Source organism: Paroedura picta, chromosome 8 (genome assembly GCF_049243985.1).
Source record: "Paroedura picta isolate Pp20150507F chromosome 8, Ppicta_v3.0, whole genome shotgun sequence".
Classification (NCBI taxonomy): Eukaryota; Metazoa; Chordata; class Lepidosauria; order Squamata; family Gekkonidae; genus Paroedura; species Paroedura picta.
In genome coordinates, this window is record NC_135376.1 from 9,602,606 (window position 1) to 9,623,948 (window position 21,343).

Sequence of the window (21,343 nt, forward strand, 5' to 3'; positions counted from 1 at the left end):
GTGTTATTGAAGCACAGATGGCTACAGAAGGAAAGAAAGGAGAGCTTGTTCTTTTGTATCCCGCTTTTTACTACTCAAAGGAGTCTCAAAAGGGCTGGCTATCACCTAGCATTCCCCTCCCTACAACAGACCACCAGTGAGGTAGGTGAGGCTGAGAGAGCTTTGAGAGAACTGTGACTGGCCCAAGGTCACATCTGGCTGCATATGGAGAAGTGGGGAATCAAACCCAGTTCTCCAGATTAGAGGAAGCCATTTGGAATCTCTACATCACGTCAAAGGATAGGATTCCAGAGAATTTCTCAGTGCATTATGGGAAGATTTCTATTGGCTTCGAGTTTATAGTGGGGAGAGAGCTTTTCCCCAGCAGGTGAATATTTTAGATTTTTACTCTATTTCCAAAGAAAACACAAAGTGAAACTCAAAAACACACATGCACCTGGGTTAGTCGGAAGAAGGTTGTGAAAGTGGTTCTTTACAATACCTAAAAATAGCTTGGTGTTTCTCCTTTTTGGTAAAGCTCCACCAGATGCCCCTGTTACCTTCTGAAAAGAAAGAAAAAGGACAGAGGGAAGGGGGGATAAAGAAGAAGAGAAGGTTAAAAATCTAACTAGTGTCGCTACATGATGCGAAAAAAAATTGCTGGGGTGTGAGAAAGGGGTTAGAAATTAGCTAAAACAGCTAATAAATGTTTTAATTTTTTTTAAATTATTAATCTGTAATCCATTGATGGGTGGGAAATGTTATCATCGTACTTGTAATCCGCCAGTGGGAAAAGCAGCCTGGGGCTAAGAACACCTTTCCTACAAGGGGCTCAGAGCAGCAAACCATGGCTCACCCTTGTTTTAATCTTACAACAGTCCTTTGAGGTAGGCTGAGTTAAGAGAAACTCACAGGTCCGAGGACACCCAAATAAGATTCATGCCAGAGGAGGAGTTGAGACTGGGCTCCCTACATGGTTAGCCAAGCCTCTGGTTTCTCCTATGCCTGCATGTGCACTGCTCCACATACCCATCATCAGTGCTCCTCATAAGCTGTACTAGTGTACTCTACACTCTACACTCAGCCAGCGCCACAAGCTGGTGAAAGAAATACATCTGCCCTCGACCAGGGCCAGGCCTTTTGGACTCTGGCCCCGGCTTGGTGGAATGAGCTCCCGAGTGAAATCAAGGCCCTGTCGGAACTCCAGCAGTTCCGCAGGGCCTGCAAAACGGAGCTTTTCCGCCAAGCCTTTGGTTGAGGCCAGCGTAACTGCTTAGTGCATCGCACAATATACACCTAGTGTGCCTCTCCCTACACACTCGGTTGCAGCACTGGAAACCACGTGAACTTCCATCTATGGCCTTTCGGAGTTCGATTTGGTTGTCTAGTTTTCTAATTGGATGTATTTTTCTATTTTAAGATATTAATATTGCATTTTAATGTAATCCTATGTTGTAAGCCGCCCTGAGGCGCTGGTATGGGACGGGATATAAATCCTAGTAGTGGTAGTGGTGGTGGTGGTGGGGAGTTTTGGGTCAGTGTGTTCAAGGGGCTGGTATGAGGGGTAGCCAATAGGAATGTGCACAGAAAAAGAACCTGGCACTTTTCAGATTCAGGTTAAATCAATTTGGCCAAATCCCCTGAATCACTGGCTCAGAGCCATTATATTCTATGGAGCCATTAAAGTCAATAGGAAATTTTTGCTTTTTCATCTACTCCATGGTCTTAGAGTTGGTGAAGTATTTGTATTGTAGCTGCGGAATCCTCTCTTCAAAAGAACCCCCGAGTTTCAAAAATATTGTACTAGGGGGTCCAGTTCTATGGGCACTCAATGATGGTACCCCTTCCAACCTCCACAGGAAACAGTGGAAAATGGATGGGGGGCACCCTGTTTGGGTGCCCATAGAATTGGACTCCCGTTACAATATTTTTGAAACTTAGGGGTTCTTTGGAGGAGAGGCTCCCGCAACTACGTTGCAAATTAGGTGCTTCTACTTCAAACCTTACCTACCTCAGACCACAGAATAGACAAAAAGAAAATACTTAGCAACAAAGCTTTAGCAACAAAGCACCCTATGTAACTGTTTGTAGTCTCCTCAATAAACTACCGAGTTTCTAAACCAGATCTGAGTTTATCTCATTGGGAGAATTGTCATGGAACATGACAATAGCTTGGCATTCAGAACCAAGCCGCTGTGGTAGTACAAGGGAATATCTTGATTTCAAGGTGGGAAGTTGCCCTTACAGCTGACACAAGTTTAAGAAAGCCTATACCAAGAATGTTAACTTTGTTAGACTTAAATGTGCTACTGAACTCAAAGTTTGTTCCATCAGATTCAAAGTTAGTATTCTTTGGAACTAGCCTAAGACATACAAAATAAATCAGGTGTCATGTGGATTAACTTCAGAAGAGCACACAAAATTTCAATTTACATAAAATTTATCATAAATCAGATTCTAAACCCTGCAACAGTTCATTTAGGCATGCACCAGCATAACCGTTTTAGTCAATTCAAACAGATTTCTTTAATCTTTGTAACTCACCTATCTACTATTCTGCAGGGATTTATTCAACAAGTACTAGTATACTCCTGCAGGCAATATCCGTGTTGCATAAATTTGTGTACACAACTTTGCTAATATAGGGACCCACCAATCTGAGAAGATTGTCATCGTCTATTGTAAGAATTTGTTCTTTCCCGTAGCCAAGGTCCACAATACAAAGATTAAACGTTATTTGTGGAAAATAAGCAAATTTATTTAAGTCTGATACACAATTAATTTTAATTTTCTGTGCGCGCGTGAGCAAATTGGAACCTTTCTGGTATAGAGTGTGAACAACTACTCCACATCTACTTGGCAGAATGCTGATCATAACAGCTGGCCCAACATTGATCTGTCAACATTAAGAGAGTAGTTAAGTTGGTCTCCATGGCCTACAGGGCCATTCCCGTAAACAGACCTCGGGCCAAATCTTTTGGTTCGTATAACTGGTCCTCTTATGCAACCTGCTGGAAAGTTTTCCATGGGACAGGAAGAGCCAATGAGAACTCTCAAGAAGCTTTGTAAATATTTATTCAGGGCTTAGCTACCCAACCAACACCCCCTCTGCCAGCACTGGCACTCTGCCTCCTCCCAAACCTCTCCCCAACCTATCACAACTCTGCGAGAACCATCACAGTATTCTCTTAAGGTACTAATCCTAGCCCTTTAAAGTCAGCAGTGGCCACCATTAAAACCGGGCTCTGAATTTCCAACACCACAAAATGCAAGTACACACCAGCAAGGTTTTCAATTTCCGATACAAGCTGTCATAGCGCTGCCCCAGATTTTCTGGTAAAGTACGGCACTATGGCAGGTGCACCTGCATGTATTCCGTCTGTATTGTATAGGCTTTAAAGACCAAAGTAACCCTCCCTCGGCTGCCGTCACTCCTGGAAAAGTATTTAAAACAGCACAGCTACAACACTAGCAGTCACTTGGGGTGGCAGGAAGAAGGGATAGAAGTGCAGGTACAAACTTGTCTTACCCAAGGTCAGCTATCACTAGCTAGTTTGGTGTAGTAGTTAGGAGTGTGGACTTCTAATCTGGAGAGCTGGGTTTGATTCTGCACTCCCCCACATGCAGCCAGCTGGGTGACCTTGGGCTCGCCACGGCACTGATAAAGCTGTTCTGACAGAGAAGTGATATCAGGGTTCTCTCAGCCTCACCTCCCTCACGGGGGGGTCTCTTGTGGGGAGAGGAAAGGGAAGGTGACTGTAAGCCGTTTTGAGCCTCCTTCGGGTAGAGAAAAGCGGCACATAAGAACCAACTCTTCTTCTTCTTCTAAACCAAGGTGAGAAGAGAAAGAGAAAAGTGGTAAATTATGTAGGTGCATGAAAGGTTTGGAGCTGTGCTCTACAACACGGGTAGTCAACCTGTGGTCCTCCAGATGTTCATGGGCTACAATTCCCAGCAGATTCATGGGAATTGTAGTCCATGAACATCTGGAGGACCACAGGTTGACTACCCCTGCTCTACAAGGTTGAATTTGCCATGTTTCGAAGGCAGGCCTTTATAAATCCTTTTAAAATGGGGATGATGCCCGTGGGTCAGACTTATGAATATTGTTGTGTCTAGCCTGGGTCTATAGCATCTCTCCTCAGCCCTCCTAGCCTGACGTCATGGAGCTCCAGGGCTGCCCTAATGATCTGGAGCAACCATAGCTGCTAAATTTGAGGGCAGGATAGAATTCCCTGAGTGAATAAAGAACCAGGGTCCTGGGCTCTGAATAGCCAGCCACGCAGAAATGAGAACGGTGGTAGGTGAACGTTCTCTCTCATGCTGCCTGAATTGTTCTTTCTATCCAAGTATTCAAGTCACAGGAGAACAAATAAATGCATTTAGCTTCGTCTGACCCAGGGAAGAACGATCCCTATCTAGACTTCTTGGTTCATCTGCAACTACTGTGCAGGAGTCCATCAAGATTAATGACCCATAAACACCCAAAGTTCTGTGATCAGCTCTGCCCTGCCAGGGAATGAACAAGACACAGCTGTTCCAACCTGCCAAGGACAGGGAAATGAATGACAACAGGTGGGCACGTCTATTCATATTACCAAAAAAAGAGGGGTGCCCAAAAGGACCCATGACGTTCTCTCGTTTATCCTAAGCAGGATTATTTTTAACACAAAGCCCCTTTACATTATTTTTGACGTAAATCCTATTTAAATGTTTTGGGGTTTTGTTGCTATCTTCAAAGACTGGCTAACAAGTTGGACTATGCTGGCTGGACACAGACTGGGAAAGAGAGATGGGGACGACTAAGAGGGGATCTGATAACCATCTTCAAGTATTTAAATGGCAGCCATACAGAACAGTGGTTCTCTCTTGCCCCGGAGGGACAGATCAAAACCAATGAGATGAGATTAATTCAAAAGAAATTCCATCTAAACATCCGGAAGAAGTTTCTCAGTGGAACAGGCTTCCTCGGGAGGTGGTGGGTTCTCCTTCTTTGGAGATTTTTAAACAGAGGCTGGATGGCCATCTGACGGAGAGGCTGATTCTGTGAAGGTTCAAGAGGGTGGCAGGTGACAGTGGGTGAGCGAGAGGGTTGTGAGTGTCCTGCATAGTGCAGGAGGTCCCTTCCAACTCTATTATTCTATTCCATGATTCTATGGAAACCCTATCCAGTGACCCTGCAGCAACACAAAGGGGAATGTCTGTTCTGTGGCTTGGAAACATTCCAGAAAGGCAGCCATGTTAGTCTTTGGCAGGCAAATGGAGCACAAGTTCAATAGTACAAGTCCAATAAAGACCAACAAAACTTAGTTTTCATGAGTCTGAGTTCCCTCCTACAGAGGCAGTAGTTTTATTTTGACAATATTTATACCTAACTTGGCCATTTTAAAGGTCCCTTACTTTCCCCCTAAGAATGCAAAGAACAGGAGACGCTATTCCTAGCCGAGCCTGAAAGCTGAGAACCTGGGGAGATCCCAGCTTCGATCCGCGGCATTCCAGTTAAAGGCCCTCAGATAATGAGGAAAACACCCTGCCTGGGTCTCCAGAGATCTACTACCACTCAGAGTACATCATACTGGGCTACCGGGATCAAAGTCCCAACTCCTTTGTTTGCCACCAATTCACAGCCGACTCATGGTGACCCCGTAAAATTTTCAAGGCAAGAGACATTCAAAGATGGTCTGCCATTGCCCACCTCCTTCTCACATCACTGGTATTCCTCAGTGGTCTCCCTTCCAAATACTGATCAAACCTCACCCTGCTTAGTTTCTGAGATTTGACAAGATCGAGCTAGCCTGGCCCATCCAGGCTTAAAAAAATCTTGCTATGCCCATCCTAATTGGCCTGATTCTAGCTGAAAGCAAGCCTGATTCAGCAAATTCCTGCTCTTCTTTGCAAAGGTCTCTTTAGGCCGTTTCCCCAAATCCAAAAGGCCGTCTCCCCAGCCCTTTCAGTTAGTTTGGCTATTATTTCCACAACAGGCTAATCTGGGCTGTCCAATACTACAAAGTGGGATAGTTTATTGTACAGCAAAGGCTGCACAAAAAGTTTTGTATCCCTGATCAGGTTGCCATCAGGGGCTCTGCTGCCTTGGATTGGGCAGGGCCCTGCTGAAAGCATACAAGTGTCAGTGTGAGGTGCCACGTTAGTATTTTGGGGAACTCAGGGCTTATACCCCCACTTGTGCCACAGAAAATTGGTCTGGTCACACACTCTCAGCCTGCATGGTCTCTTCCAACTCTATGATTCTATTATTCTAAATAAAATCCTCCTTTTCTTCTACCTCTCAGTCGAATTCCGGATCAGGCTTAAGGTTTTGGTTATCACCTTTAAGGCCGCACACAGTCTGGGCCCAGTGTACCTGCCTCTCTACCTACACCTCCCAAAGAGCCTTACGCTCCACCACTTCCAACTTCCTGGTGATCCTTGGCCCCAAGGAAGCCCGCTTGACCTCAACCAGGGCCAGAGCCTTCTCTGTCCTGGCCCACACCTGGTGGAATGAGCTCCCAGAGGAGATTAGGTCCCTGACGGAACTTGAACAATTCCGCAGAGCCTGCAAAAGGGAAACCCTCCATCGGGCACTGGGTTGAAGTTGACCAGAACCACTGCTTCCAATTGGCCCCCCAAGCGTCCCTCCTACAACCATCAATGCAAACTCACCCATCCCACTGGGCCATCAGTAGGTGTTTACATATTGTTCTCCCCAATGTTCTATTCTTCATAATGTTATTGTTATTATGGTCTTATTATACACTGAGTTATTTGTACTGTTTGTGTTTGATGTAAACTGCTCTGAGCCTTCAGAGAGGGCAGTATATAAGGTAGGTAGGTAGGCAAGGTAGGTAGGTAGGTAGGTAGGTAGGTAGGTAGGTGATGGATGGATGGATGGACAGGTAACGGTGGTCAACAGAATGGAGCACAAGGAAGTCTCCCCTTTTTACAAACCAAGCTTCTAGGGCAGGGGTAATCAAACTGCGGCCCTCCAGATGTCCATGGACTACAATTCCCAGAAGCCCCTGCCAGCGAATGCTGGCAGGGGCTTCTGGGAATTGTAATCCATGGACATCTGAAGGGCCGCAGTTTGACTACCCCTGTTCTAGGGCTTAGAACAATGAAGAGCACTGTGGGACAGGTTCTAATAACAAATCCCCCCCAAAAAATCCAGCCCCTTCAGTGTTAGGGAAGGCAAGGGTGGCGTACAGTCTTTAGCAACATCAGCAGTCAACGTCTGTTATGTCATAATATGGAGAGGGGAGGAATCACAGTCCTCATGCCAAGCCACTGACTTGACGAGCTCCCAAGGAGCCTCTTGGGGTAGATGTGGTATGTGACCTCTCACCACGGCCTGACATGGCCTAGCCCAGATGAATTCAGCAAGTGCAGTTCACTGTAGGAAGACATAGCCACAAGGCCACACGACGGAAGACACAATTTCTCACTTGGCCATGATCGCGAAACTTTGGGTGTTTAAGGGTCATTAATCTCTACGGTCTATTTTTAGCTGCCGTGACTAACGAGAGAGAGTTAACTTATTCCTCCATGGGCGTATCTTTTTTAAAGTCCCTCGCCTTTTAGAGTCTACAAGCACCTTTGGCATCCTGATGTGGCAGGGAAGGTACAGCTACAAAATGGCGGCTGCAGAAGGCGGAGCCAGACACAAAATGATTGCCACGGCTTAACTTCGGTCACAGTCCTTCTGCTGTGGAGGCAGCTGCTGCCAAAGCAACATTTGTAAACAAACCAACACGCCCGCACAGCCAATCAAATCTCTTATAACCAATAAGAAGCCGTCTTGAGCAAAAGCCCTACCTACCTCCTAATAACACTTGATAAGGCTTCAGAAAGGGTATCAGTGGGCACCACGTTGGGGACCCATGATCTAGACTAGCTGTAGACACAGTACCTTGATTGTGGGAGGGAGAACCCAACCAACATTTTGGATATGAAGAAGTAGTTACATTGGCCCAAAGTAAAAAAAATAAAAATTAAAAGCTATGTCATGTATTTTATTAAGACCAACCAAAACAACACCATACAGTGTAGTTTCCTTTGGGCATTGTTTAAATAAATGTTTAACACCCAATTTGTGGAGAAACTGCAGAATTTGAAAACTGGCTCAGTGTTTTGCATTACTTGGATGGGTCTTAATAAAAAAAAGCATTGCACAGCTTGTGTTTGCTCACTTCAGGAATGGGCAGATTTTTCACAGAACCTGGCACAAAAGACAAATATCATCTTGGATTTGCCAGCAAATCACTACGTATGAAAGTGTTTCCACTCCAGGGGAATGGTTTTCTCACGCATATATTCACACCCATTGTGCTGTTGCCCCTAATATCCCCCTGAAATAGAATCATAGAATCATAGAGTTGGAAGGGACTTCATGGGTCATCTAGTCCAACCCCCTGCAGTATGCAGGACACTCACATCAATATTGCTCATCTACTGTAAGCTGCCACCCCCTTGAGCCTTCAAGCTCCTGTGTAGGGTCAGAAGGCCCCCTAGGAACAGCATTGGAGGGGGCTTTTGAGGCTTAAGTGAGCGGGAGAAGAGGAGGAAGAAAGAAGGAAAGGTTTTTACATTCCGCTTTTCTCTAAGGAGCCTCAAAGTGGCTTCCAACTGTTTCCCCTTCCCCTCCCCACACCAGGCACCTTGTGAAGCAGGTGGGGCTGAGAGAGTTCTGAGAGAACTGTGACTGACCCAAGGTCACCCAGCAGTCTTCCTGTGGAGAAGGAGTGGCATATGAAACCCAGTTCTCCTGATTAGAGTCTGTCACTCTCAGCCACTACACCACTCTTTCTGGGAGAGTCAAGGAAGTCACGATCCATAAGGGGAAACTTTCCATACACGGTAAAGCTTCGACAGATCTAAGTCACTGACTCCCTCTCCACACCAGGGGATCTGCAGACAGCGGCACTCCTGCAGAGTGTTTCAAAAGCAAAGTGAAGTCAAAAGCTGCAGAGTTAGAATTCATATGCAGATTTGACACTGGCAGATTTGGACGGAGAAGCCCTTAGACCATGACAGAAAGTAGTGGTCCCTTCTTACAAGATGATGTGCACCACTCTTCTTAATTTGCCCACAATGCAACAGTTGGGAAGGGTAGGTACCCACTCTAATGGTTATCTATTCTGGATTTTGTTCTCTCGCATGCTTTGCAATGGAGCACCGCACCCCTGTGGCTCACAGCACTGGGTCTTCTGGCCTTTCTTTGTAACTAACAGAAGAAGGGTAGGGAGAGATCATTCTTTGTGTGCATACATGCTTCTACCCACCACATGAGACACTACACCAGCCTTACTCAACATTTTTACCACTGAGAAACCCCTGAAACGTTCTAGAGGCTTTGAGAAGCCCCAGAATTGGAATGATCCTGCAGAATATGGCTGGGAAGCAGAACTGGGTCCATGCCCATCTGAGGCACCTCCCCTTTCCATCCCCTTCAGGCCCAATTAATCAGCCTTTTTCAACCTTGTTTCCCTGGAGGAGCCCCTGAAATATATTTTCAAGTTTCGAAAACCTACAGAAGCCATATCCGCTGGCCACAACTCCCTGCGACACGCCTGGAAGTGACATGTCACAAGAAGTGACACAAGAGTAGGCTGCCTAAGGAGGTGGTGAGCTCCCCCTCACTGGCAGTCTTCAAGCAAAGGTTGGATACACACTTTTCTTGGATGCTTTAGGATGCTTTGGGCTGATCCTGCGTTGAGCAGGGGGTTGGACTAGATGGCCTGTATGGCCCCTTCCAACTCTATGATTCTATGATTCTATGATTCTAAGTCAGGAGTCATCAACCCCCGGTCCATGGCCCGGTGGCGGGCCGCAAAGGCCACAGTACCGGGCCGCCGCCAGCCACGCCTGCCTTCCCCCGCCGGCAGCAAGAAGGAACGGAAGAGGCAGGCGCAGCCGCCGGCATGGTGGTGACGCAAGTGCGCATGCGCGCTGTTGCCACGCATGCGCGTTAGCGCCCCTAGTGGTGAAAACGTGCACATGCAGTTGCCGTGCATGTGCGTTGGCGCCACCTGGTGGTGAAAACACGCATGCGCTGCAATTGCGCGTGCGCGTTTTTGCAGCACCCGGGTCGTCGGCTCTTCCCTCACTCCGGAGGCGGTCCCTGACCTGAGAAAGGTTGGGGACCGCTATCCCAGGATATATAGCTGTTTCATGCAGAGCACTAGTTAGACCTATTGAAGCTCATTGCTGCTTAGCTGAAACAAAAATGTTCCCTAGAACTTTCCATAAGAACACGAGAACATAAAAGAAGCCATGTTGGATCAGGCCAATGGCCCACCTAGTCCAACTCTATATGTTGCACAGTGACCAAAACCCATGTGACATCAGGAGGCCCACCAGTGGGGCCAGAATTCCAGCTCTTACTGTTGCTCCCCAAGCACCAAAGCACCACTGACCCAGACATTGCCCCCCACACAACCCAAAAATGCCAGAAAAGCTCAATTTTCTCATCGAGGGATCCCAATTAGCTTCCATGGAACTCCCTGGTTCTGCAGAACGTAGCTTGAAAGGCACATTCACAAGTGTGGCTTCATCTCTCCAACGGCTGCTCTCTTTCTCTCTGAAGTCACAACTTTGCAACCAGTTCCCCTCCCCTTGAAACACAACACACAACAGCACTCCCTGCATTTTGCCCTACACAAACTTGAATTCTCACACCGGGGGAAACAACCTTGTGACGAGGTAGCTTTCCGATGCCTCACCTACGGTCGCACTCACCTCTCTCATGTGCCGCTTCAAGTGCATGAACACGCACTGCCCCGTCTTCCGGTAGTGCCTTTCCACATGTTCCCTTCCAAACCCCAGGAAAGTCTTCATGCACACATACAGGCCTCCTTCAGAACACTGAAAAGGAAGAGAAAGCGCACAAACAATATAACACAAACCCGAAGCAGAGCGACACAGCCCTCTGTGAAACGTGCAAAAGCAGAGGGAAATTCCAGGAGTGTGAACAGATGCAGCACTTGTGCCCTTTTCACAACTACAAATGATTAAGGTGCAAATTTGAAAAATGACGGTCCATTTATTTGCAAAAAAGTTAGACCAGGGCTGCCTGTCTGGGTTCAAATCCCCATTTGGCCACAAAGCTTACTGTGGCCTTGGCCCAGTCGGGGTCTCTGAGGTTTGCTGACCTCAGAGAGAAGTTGCGGGGCTAAAACAGGGAAGGGATAACTGCAGATCTTGTCCCTGAGCTCCATCAGAGAAAGTCCACCAGGCAAGACAGGCTGCTTCCGCCCAGAACAGGAGTAGTCAAACTGCGGCCCTCCAGATGTCCATGGACTACAATTCCCAGGAGCCCCTGCCAGCATTCGCTGGCAGGGGCTCCTGGGAATTGTGGTCCATGGACATCTGGAGGGCCGCAGTTTGACTACCCCTGGCCTAGAATTTTGTGGAGCATCCACACAAAGCTGTGCCAGAATCATCCTCTATTCAGGTTTTCCTTATCCTCAGTATACTATATCTCAAACCTACTGAATTCCACATATATATATATAACTCCCAAAATTCCACAGGGCCTGCAAAAGGGAACTCCCCCACCAGGCATTTGACTGAGGTTAATCCAACTTAGAAACATCCGGTGGTCCCCCTCCAAATCATACCCTCCATAATCTGAACGTTTCTGACCTTCCTAGGGGCTCTGTTAAAGTTGTTCTATTGAAATTGTTCAATGAGTAAATTATGGTAACCTGTTAAACTTATATTTCATGTTGGAATTGTTATTGATATATTGTTGTTACTGTTAATGTATAACGTTTTTGTATCCCGCAATGTCCCCATGTATACCGCCCCGGGCTGTATGGGAGGGCGGTATAAAAATCTAAGAAAATATATAAATATAAATATAAACACACACACGTACGCACACGTACACTGCCCTCCCTTGCGGCTCTGGGCAGTTTACAGAGGACACGAAACTGTGTGACTAATACAATATGAGTTCAGTAACAACATTAATAATAATAATAACCATGACTTCGACAACAGTTGAACCTTTGACTGATCATTGTTTAACTGTAACTTTGACATTTCGACCGCGACCCCACGGAGTAGCCAGATCAGAATACCCTGCGATGTCATAATGAAAGGAATGGTGCTTATTTTCCTGTGGCAAACGTTCTACCCACGTCGGCACCATCTTCCTACCATCAGCCCTTCCCGGGTGCCATTTCCCAATGGTTTTCTCCCGGCAAAACACCACCAGGTCCTTTTACAGGTTTAAAAAAAGGAATTGCTATTGCATTGTAGTCCTATAAAAAGCACCACTTATCTGTTTCCATTTCAAGTTTCAGTTCCTCCGACATCCCAGTTACTGTCCCAACCAAAAAAATACAGCTCTTTTTCTTGAGGACAATGGATAGACTGAACAAAGTCATCTTGGCAGTCACATCTGAGAAGGCTATTGAAGTCCCCAGCAAACTCCTTCACCTTGAAAGACATGCTTTGAGTCTGCCGGGCAGGAGGTTCACGAAGGCCCCATTCTCAATTTTATCACTGACATTGTCTTATTAAGGACTCTTCTTTAATGAGAGCCACTTCTAAGTAACAAAAATTATGCTGAGATACTAAACCACAGGCATACGGGGCTGTCAAGTTAGTTGGTGGAGACTTCCAGATCTCGGAGTTTCACTGGTCTGTTGTGATAATTTCAGGTGACTTCTAGAGGCTGCGCATTCTACGGCAGTCAAAACCAGGGGTAGTCAAACTGCGGCCCTCCAGATGTCCATGGACTACAATGCCCAGGAGCCCCTGCCAGCATTCGCTGGCGAATGCTGGCAAGGGGTCCTGGGAATTGTAGTCCATGGACATCTGGAGGGCCGCAGTTTGACTACCCCTGGTCAAAACACTACCACTAGTTCACAGTCTACTTGCTGGAGACTCTGCTCTGGTTCAGCCTCACTTAGAGTCCTGTGTTCAGTTTTGGGCACCCCAATTGAAGAGAGATGTAGACAAACTGGAGCATATTCAAAGGAGGCCAACAAAGATGGTGAGGGGCTTGGAGACCAAGACGTATAAGGAAAGGTTGGGGTAGCTTGGTCTGTTTAGCCTGGAGAGGAGAGGACTGAGAGGGGATCTGATAACCATCTTCAAGTATTTAAAAGGGTGCCATATGGAGGAAGGAGCAGAATTGTTCTTTCTTGCCCGAGAGGGACAGACCAGAACGAATGGGATGAAATTAATTCAAAAGAAATTCCGTCTAAACATCCGGAAGAAGTTCCTGACAGTTAGAGGGGTTTCTCAGTGGAACAGGCTTCCTCAGGAGGTAGTGGGTTCTCCATCTTTGGAGATTTTTAAACAGAGGCTAGATAGCCATCTGATGGAGAGGCTCAAGGGGGTGGCAGGTTACAGTGGATGAGTGATAGGGTTGTGAGTGTCCTGCATAGTACAGGGGGTTGGACTAGATGACCCAGGAGGTCCCTTCCAACTCTATGATTCTGGTATGCTCACATGAATGAAAGCAACATCAGACAAAATTGCAGTTCAGATCCACAAACAAAGCCTTACTGTAAGCAAGGACTTCACAAGATCTGAAATGAAACAGAACTACAAATTCACTTGAAATTGGGGGTAATCAAGCTACTGAAATATTACAGCACGACAATCCGAGGCCCTCCCAATGTTCTTACAAAAATCCTCTCTGCTGCAAATACTTTTATGAAAACACATTCAAAATATCTGTTGACCTGTCGCCCTGCCTCACGCCTTTCAAATTGCTAGAAACTCTAATGTTGTCCACTGAGTCATGCCCAAATGTTCTTGCATAAGGTCATCCATTTAAAATGTCATCTCTTACAGTGATCCAGATACTTCTCATGACGTATAAACCACTCTACATATATTGTTGCTTCCATATATGAGTGCCCCTGTTTAGGCACACAGGTGATACAATTCTTTCGGCATTTGATGGCATTCCTGAATTATTACCTTGATTAAAATAACTTTCCCCCATACAGCATGGCAGTTGTAATTACTGCAGGGTTTGGCCACACACAGATTGGAGATCTCTGTCATAGTCCCATTGTATACGGCACTGGTCAGACCACACTAGGAGTACTGTGTGCAGTTCTGGAGGCCTCACTTCAAGAAGGACGTAGATAAAATTGAAAGGGTACAGAGGAGAGCGACGAAGATGATCTGGGGCCAAGGGACCAAGCCCTATGAAGATAGGTTGAGGGACTTGGGAATGTTCAGCTTGGAGAAAAGGAGGTTGAGAGGGGATATGATAGCCCTCTTTAAGTATTTGAAAGGTTGTCACTTGGAGGAGGGCAGGATGCTGTTTCCGTTGGCTGCAGAGGAGAGGACACGCAGTAATAGGTTTAAACTACAAGTACAACGATATAGGCTAGATATCAGGGGGAAAAATTTCACAGTCAGAGTAGTTCAGCAGTGGAATAGGCTGCCTAAGGAGGTGGTGAGCTCCCCCTCACTGGCAGTCTTCAAGCAAAGGTTGGATACACACTTTTCTTGGATTCTTTAGGATGCTTAGGGATGATCCTGCGTTGAGCAGGGGGTTGGACTAGATGGCCTGTGTGCCCCCTTCCAACTCTATGATTCTATGAGATGAGAATACCATGTATTCCGTTTGTGTCCAAATGGATGCTGCTATCAGGCTGTTGAAATATATTCCACTATATCCTGAACATGGGGAGAAACTTACTGCCCATTCCGCACATGTTAGACAATTTACTTTCAAGGCAGTTTAGAAGTAGATTTTCCTGGTCCACACAGGGAAATCCAGCTGCAAAAGTGCACTGGAAGTGCATTACCCAATGGGTGCAGAATGGGCTTCTGAGGTTGCCAGTCCAACAATCTCCCAGAATTACAATTGATTTTCAGACTATAGAGATCAGTTCCATTGGTGAAAATGGCAGCTTCAGGTGGAGCTCTTTATGGCAGGGGTAGTCAACCTGTGGTCCTCCAGATGTTCATGGACCAAAATTCCCATGAGCCCCTGCCAGCAAACACTGGCAGGGGCTCATGGGAATTATAATCTATGAACATCTGGAGGACCACAGGTTGACTACCCCTGCTTTATGGCATCACAATCCACTGAGATCCCTCCATTTCATAATGTCATATGTAAAATAAAAGGTTGTTTCATTGGATCAGTCACCACCCCCCCCCCATAAACCCTTTGGGCTCCCCTTCTCACATTTTTCAGTCTGTGGGTGCCTTCAAATGTGTCAGGGCTCCCCAGGAGGACATAAGACCCCCATTAACAATGGCCACTCTAGCCCATTTTCCTCCAGTCTTTAATTCCATAACCTTGTTTTAGCATTTTCCTTGTCCTTTCTAATCAGCGTGGCTCCCTGCTCAGAGTAGGAGGGGGCCAGCTGGCCAGCCAGGGTGACACTTGAGATCTGAAGTGTGTTGCTATAAAAATAGCCCTTCTCCCCACCAGATATGACAAACAACAGGCAGCTGAGTCACCTTTGAATCCCCATACAGATTCCCGATTTAAAAACACACTGGGAGGGGGGGAGGAAGGCTAATCTGGCAGGTAAAACCACACAAGCCACCCACAACGTTACGGACACCAGATCTCTCAAATGTGGACACATAATTGTGCCCCCACTCTGATTCTGATTTCTGAGAGAAAAAGGTCTAATAATTACCAAGGAATCCAACTATGGAGACAGAAGTGACGTAGAATTATTCTTAATAGTTGCCCCGCCTTCTAATGGGGTACCCGTTTTCTTTCTCCCATGTAAATGAATGGTGGACATTCACTCCTACAGGGAAAAAGTGAACCACTGTAACCCGCCATATTAGTGAGACAACCTAATCTCTATCCTTGACTCCGCATACCCTTGCAATACACAAGCCCTTCACGCACACACACACGCACATACACACACACACAATCTGGCAACACTAAAACAGTGGACCAGATCCAAATCCATTGAAATCCATTGAACTCCAAGTGCCTGACATCAAAGTCACGTGAGAGGAAGAAAGGGGTCAAGAGTTATGACCTCACAAGGTCAACACTAAAACTGAAGGCAGTTGGCCAAGACTAGATGCTCAAGCCAAGCACCAGGAGGGCTACCAGAACAAGGAAGCAGACCAGGGTCTGAGCCATGAAAGAAACTTCTCCACCAGGGAGTGACCTGACTTTGTCACCTCCTTGGCCAGGGCTCCACAGATTTTTTGAGCCTCTGAAAGTGGTTCAAGAAGAAGAGTTGGTTTTTATACCCTGCTTTTCACTCCCCGAAGGAGTCTCTAAGCGGCTTACAATCACCTTCCCTTCATCTCCCCCCACAGACACCCTGTGAGAGAGGTGGGGCTGAGAGAGCTCTGACAGGACTGGAACTAGCCCAAGGTCCCTGGCTGCTTGTGGAAGAGCAGGGAATCAAACCTGGCTCTCCAGATTAGAGGCCACCGTTCTTAACCACGACACCAAGCTGGCTCTCAAAACCGTTCTTAACCGATCAACCGTTCTGCATTAAGACGGCTGTTCTACGAATCGATGTCAACATCACACTTCAAATTGTGCGGGCAACACGGCTTGCACATGGCCCAGGACCATCTCCATCTGCCATGCCCAGAGACAGGGATCATTTCAGTCTCAAGTCCTGGTGGGATGAATTAGATGAGCGCATCCAATCCCTCAAATATATGCACAATCAGGGAGAAGAAAAATTAGTGCCCTGAACTTGTGATTCCCTAATGCAGTGGTTCTCAACCTTCCTAATGCCGCGACCCTTTAATACAGTTCCTCATGTTGCGGTGACCCCCAACCATAAAATTATGCAAGCGTTCTTTCACAAAAATTAAACCAAAACTGACCAGTGGCGTGAAGATCCATTGTTCATGATTGTATATAAATTGGTTTTTTCCCCAGGGTTACTCAGTTCAGCTCTGCCTCTTGTCCCACCATGCCAATCTATTTTCCGCTGCTCCAGACAGACGAACGCTCGTTCGATCTACCCCGCAAGACTGTTGTGTGGATCACGCCCCACCCCACCCCCAGCCAAGCTGCTTGCCCTGCCACAACCTTGTGAAAGGGTCGCTCGACCCCGAAAGGGGTCCCTTTGAACCACTGCCCTAATGTTTTTAAATTTTTTAAATTTTTAAATCCCATTTTTAAATCCATTTTAACCTGTCTTTTGTACTTGCCGTCAGGATGAGTTAAAAACAGTAAAAAGATTTCCATCTCTTGTAAGTGCAAGGTTTAAAGCTCACAAGAGACCGGACCTATGCAAATAAGCAAAGAGCCAAGGGTAGATTTGATTTTATCATAGATTTATGACACTAGAGAAGAGAGATTAGGATCTTGGGGTCTGTGGCGGTTATTAATCAGAATATTAGGTCAGTGAAAGACTTTCCTTTGCTTTAGAAATGAGAAAATCAGAACAGTACAAAATGCTCTGCCAAGGCGCAGACAACAAGCCAGAAGGTTAGCAAGGCACTCCAGAGAATAGGGGGGGGGGGAGAATCTGTGTCTAATCAATTATTTCAAAAGCCCTACGGGGCACCAGATACAAGAGACCCCTGAAGGCACACTGCTTTGATTCAACCCCGAATGTCAGGTTGTGAACCAGCCGGACAAAACGAAACAAGCTAGGCAAGGCAAGGATTTCGGGAAACCGGTTTACAAAAGAGGGCCGCCACTTCTGTACCCTTTGCAGACTTTGATTCCAGCAGCCCTGGACAGGGGAGACGGGCTCAAGCTAATTTTATAAAAAGGCCACTTGCACTCTGTGGTGTGCTAAACCTGGAGGGAGGGGGAGGTCAGGAAAGCCCAGCTGGCAGATGCACATTCCCTCCCCCACCCCCAGAGGCTGCTGAATTCAGCAGCTTCTTAAAAGGCACACACACACACACACACACACACACAGATACACAAGCCACACACCCTCTCCAAGGAGCCTAGAAGCAGCTGAGCCATACGTAAACAGCAACAAAGAACTAATATCTTGGTTAAGAAGAGTCTTTCAGCAGTTCCGACAGGGACTACCTTTCCAACACAAAAAGAAAACCAGTCACACGAGAGATTTAACTACACACGTGGACTGTGTCGGATGCCTCGCATGTGCACACACATACACACACTGTGTAAAGTGCACAGATTTTTGAGCTGCCATCTAGAGCAAACAGCCTTACTGCTCTCTGTCTCTGGGAGAATTTGTTGTGCGTGAAACGGCAAGAGCAAAACAGAAAAACAGTTTGCCAGGCAAAGGAAGAAGGAAGGTCTCAGACAATTCGCCAGGGCAGGCGGGAAGGGAATTCAAACTGCGCAGAGAGACAAAAAGCCATGCCTCGGCCACAAACGGCTGCCCCACAGAGGAGGAGGACAGAATCCGAGATAAATAAGAGGATGCAGAGAGGAAGGGAAGCTCGACTGAGGCGTAGGGACTGGGATCTTGGCCCTGGATTAAGTGAAAAGCAAATTGGGGGGTGGGGGTGGAGGAAGAGAGACTTCTCCTAGTTGTTCTTTAAATGCTGACTCCTTTGTTCAGGAATCAGAGCTTAAGAATCTGGATCAGACCAAAGACCCACAAACGCCGTTGCCGAAGTGCCTCTAAAAGTGGGTTGCTTTTCTCTCGTTCTCTGCCCACCACTCCTAGAACGCAGCAGTACATTGTCACTGAACATGGAGGCTCCATTTTCACTGTCCTGGTTAAACCTGAAATATTTATTCCCCTAGGACTGCAGAGTATAATAGGAAAGCTTCCTAGGAGTAAAATGGAAGGACAGAGTTTCACCTAAATGGGGCAAAAAAGACATCGGGCAGTTAAGGAGGAAGAGTTTGGCAGCAAAGGACGGACAGACGGAGAGCATTATGGGTCACCAGCAGAATTGGCTGTGCAACAGTGACATAGCAAGGAAGAATGTAAAGAAGAAGTCTACATAAACTGGATAACACTCAAGGCTTGATCAATCCCAGACGCCGGTTCACCATGGCGCCCAGAAATTTTGCTGCAGCTCCCAGTATTCGAAAATATGGTCATAAATATGTTATGTGCTGTCATTGCTTCAGACTCACAGCAATTAATGAATTAATGACCTCCAAAACATCCTATTAACAGCCTTGTTCGGATCTTGCAGAGTGAAGGTCGTGGCTTTCTTGGGAGTCAGTCCATCTCATGTTTGGTCTTCCCCTTTTCCTACTGTCTTCAACCTTTCCTAGCATTATTGTCTTTTAAGTCAGGGGTAGTCAACCTGTGGTCCTCCAGATGTCCATGGACTACAATTCCCATGAGCCCCTGCCAGCAAACGCTGGCAGGGGCTCATGGGAATTGTAGTAGTCAACCACAGGTTGACTACTCCTGTTTTAAGTGAATAAATAAGTACATGAATATACAACACCCTAAAGACTGAATAATGAGCCCGGCTCCTGAATTTGGGGGCTGGCTTCTATAGCAGGAGTAGGCAAACTTTGGCTCTCTATATGCCCATGGACTGCAATTCCCATGAGCCAATGCTGACAGGGGCTCACGGGAACTGTAGGCCACCCCTGTTCTTTAGGAAAAGGTTTTCAAGGTCCGGCTGCGATTTGAAGGTTGGGAAAATGGGCAAACGTGTGAAGTAGCATTACATTAAGTAGCATTAACATTGGCGCAGAGTGGTAAGGCAGCCGTCTGAAAGCTCTGGGCATGAGGCTGGGAGTTCAATCCCAGCAGCCGGCTCAAGGTTGACTCAGCCTTCCATCCTTCCGAGGTCGGTAAAATGAGTACCCAGCTTGCTGAGGGGTAAACGGTAATGACTGGGGAAGGCACTGGCAAACCACCCCGTATTGAGTCTGCCATGAAAACGCTGGAGGGCCTCACCCCAAGGGTCAGACATGACTCGGTGCTTGCACAGGTGATACCTTTTTAACATTACTTGGTCTATTCAGGGTCAGTTTTATATAGGAGGATTGTCAATGGCTCTCCAGAGTCATAGATCAAAATTTTCCCCATTGCCTCCTGCCCGATCCCTTTTAGCCAGAGATGCTGGGAATTGAAGTGAGGCCACCAAGCCACAATCAAAACCCCAAAATGAAGCTTCCTTCTACTGACTCTGGCCATTGGGTCAATCAATACTGACTCTGGCCATTGGCAGCAGCTGTATGGGCTCTCAGGTGAAGGTGTGTTGCATTTCCTACCACCTCATTCTTTTAAGAGGAAATTAACCTAGGACCTTCTATATAAACAAGCTGCACTGAGTTCCCACAACTAAGAGACTTGGGTAGAATCCCAAGGACAGGGGGAAACAGACCTATAGGATCATCTTGTGGCAATGGGAAGTCACCATATATGCCCTGCATCCATAGACATGCAGGGAAATGCAATTGCTTTGGGTTGGGCATTCAAGAGGATAGATGAGAAAGACCACTCGTCTGATTGGGCAGAGTTCTTTTTATGTCTGCATCCTAAGGTTATTTCAGTAGGGATAGGTTGAGGACCTGTAAGGTTGGGGGGGGGGGGGGGTTCTGTAAGAATCTTATGTAAAATCCATTCGGATGTGCCCCGTAAGTACATGACAGGGCCAACAGTTCAGTTGCACTCGAAAGCTCACGCCTTGACTCAATCTGGGTTGCTCTTGAAGGTGCTCTTGGGCTCTATTTTTGTTCTGCTGCTACTGTAATAGCTATTGCGAACTGCTGCGGCGCTTAAACTCCCTCATGGGGTCTCTCTACACGGCCCCGAGGCTCAAGGCGAGGGCGGCATAGAAACGTCAGCGACAAAATAAGTCAAAAGAAAGGGAAAAAAAGAAAAAGAAAAAGAAAGCCGCCTAAGCGCCCGCGAAGCTCTGGCTTAACCCCGGGGTTCCCCAGCCCCCCCCCCCCCAGGGTGAGCATCCCTGCTTCCAAGATCCGACGCAAGGCGAGCCGGCTGCCCCCCCCACCTGCTCTGCCCGCCCCCACCTGCCTCCCCCAGGTGTTGTGCAGGTGCAGCGGAGACCCCCGGAGCTTTGGGAACAAGGGCCGGACTCCAGTGCCCTCGACAACAAAGGGCCAAGAGCAGATGGGTGGGGTGGGGGCTGGACCCACAGAAGGGAGGAAGGCAGGCAGGCAGGCAGGGGGGGTCCTCCGCATTTAGGGGGGGGGGGCGCCACGTGGGCGGGCGGGCCCCTTACCGGCGCGTCGTAGGAGAAGGCGCACTCGCTCTTGTAGACGCGGTCGCCGGTCTTGGGCACGCGGATGGTGGGCATGTAGGGGATGAGCAGCTCGCCCACGTCCCCCGCGGCCAGCGGCGCCTCCCGGCCGCTCCCGAACAGCGCGGCCCGCTCCATGCTGCTCGCCGGGGGGCTCCGTGGCGGGCGCAGGGCAGGCGGCGGACAAGGCCGGCCCAGGGGCCCAATGGCCGGCGGCGGGGCGGGAGGAGAGAGGCTATTTTTACTCCAATGGCAGCCGGAGCCGCTGCAA

At 47.5% G+C, this 21,343-nt stretch overlaps 1 protein-coding gene across 4 annotated transcripts in view; it reads right to left on the bottom strand.

Annotated features, from left to right (window-relative positions):
* The window catches only part of USP13 (ubiquitin specific peptidase 13), a 66,285-nt gene extending 44,942 nt beyond the window's left edge, over positions 1-21,343 (bottom strand). For 2 of the 4 annotated variants that reach the window (XM_077348320.1, XM_077348318.1), the window contains exons 1-3: positions 21,055-21,343; positions 10,711-10,836; positions 482-542 (exon numbers count right to left, since the gene is read on the bottom strand). In XM_077348320.1, coding sequence (XP_077204435.1) covers positions 482-542; positions 10,711-10,836; positions 21,055-21,210 — 343 coding nt within the window. In that variant the 5' untranslated portion in view covers positions 21,211-21,343. The remainder of the gene's footprint in view (positions 1-481; positions 543-10,710; positions 10,837-21,054) is intronic. The other 2 variants (XM_077348317.1, XM_077348319.1) reach the window with 2 other exon arrangements.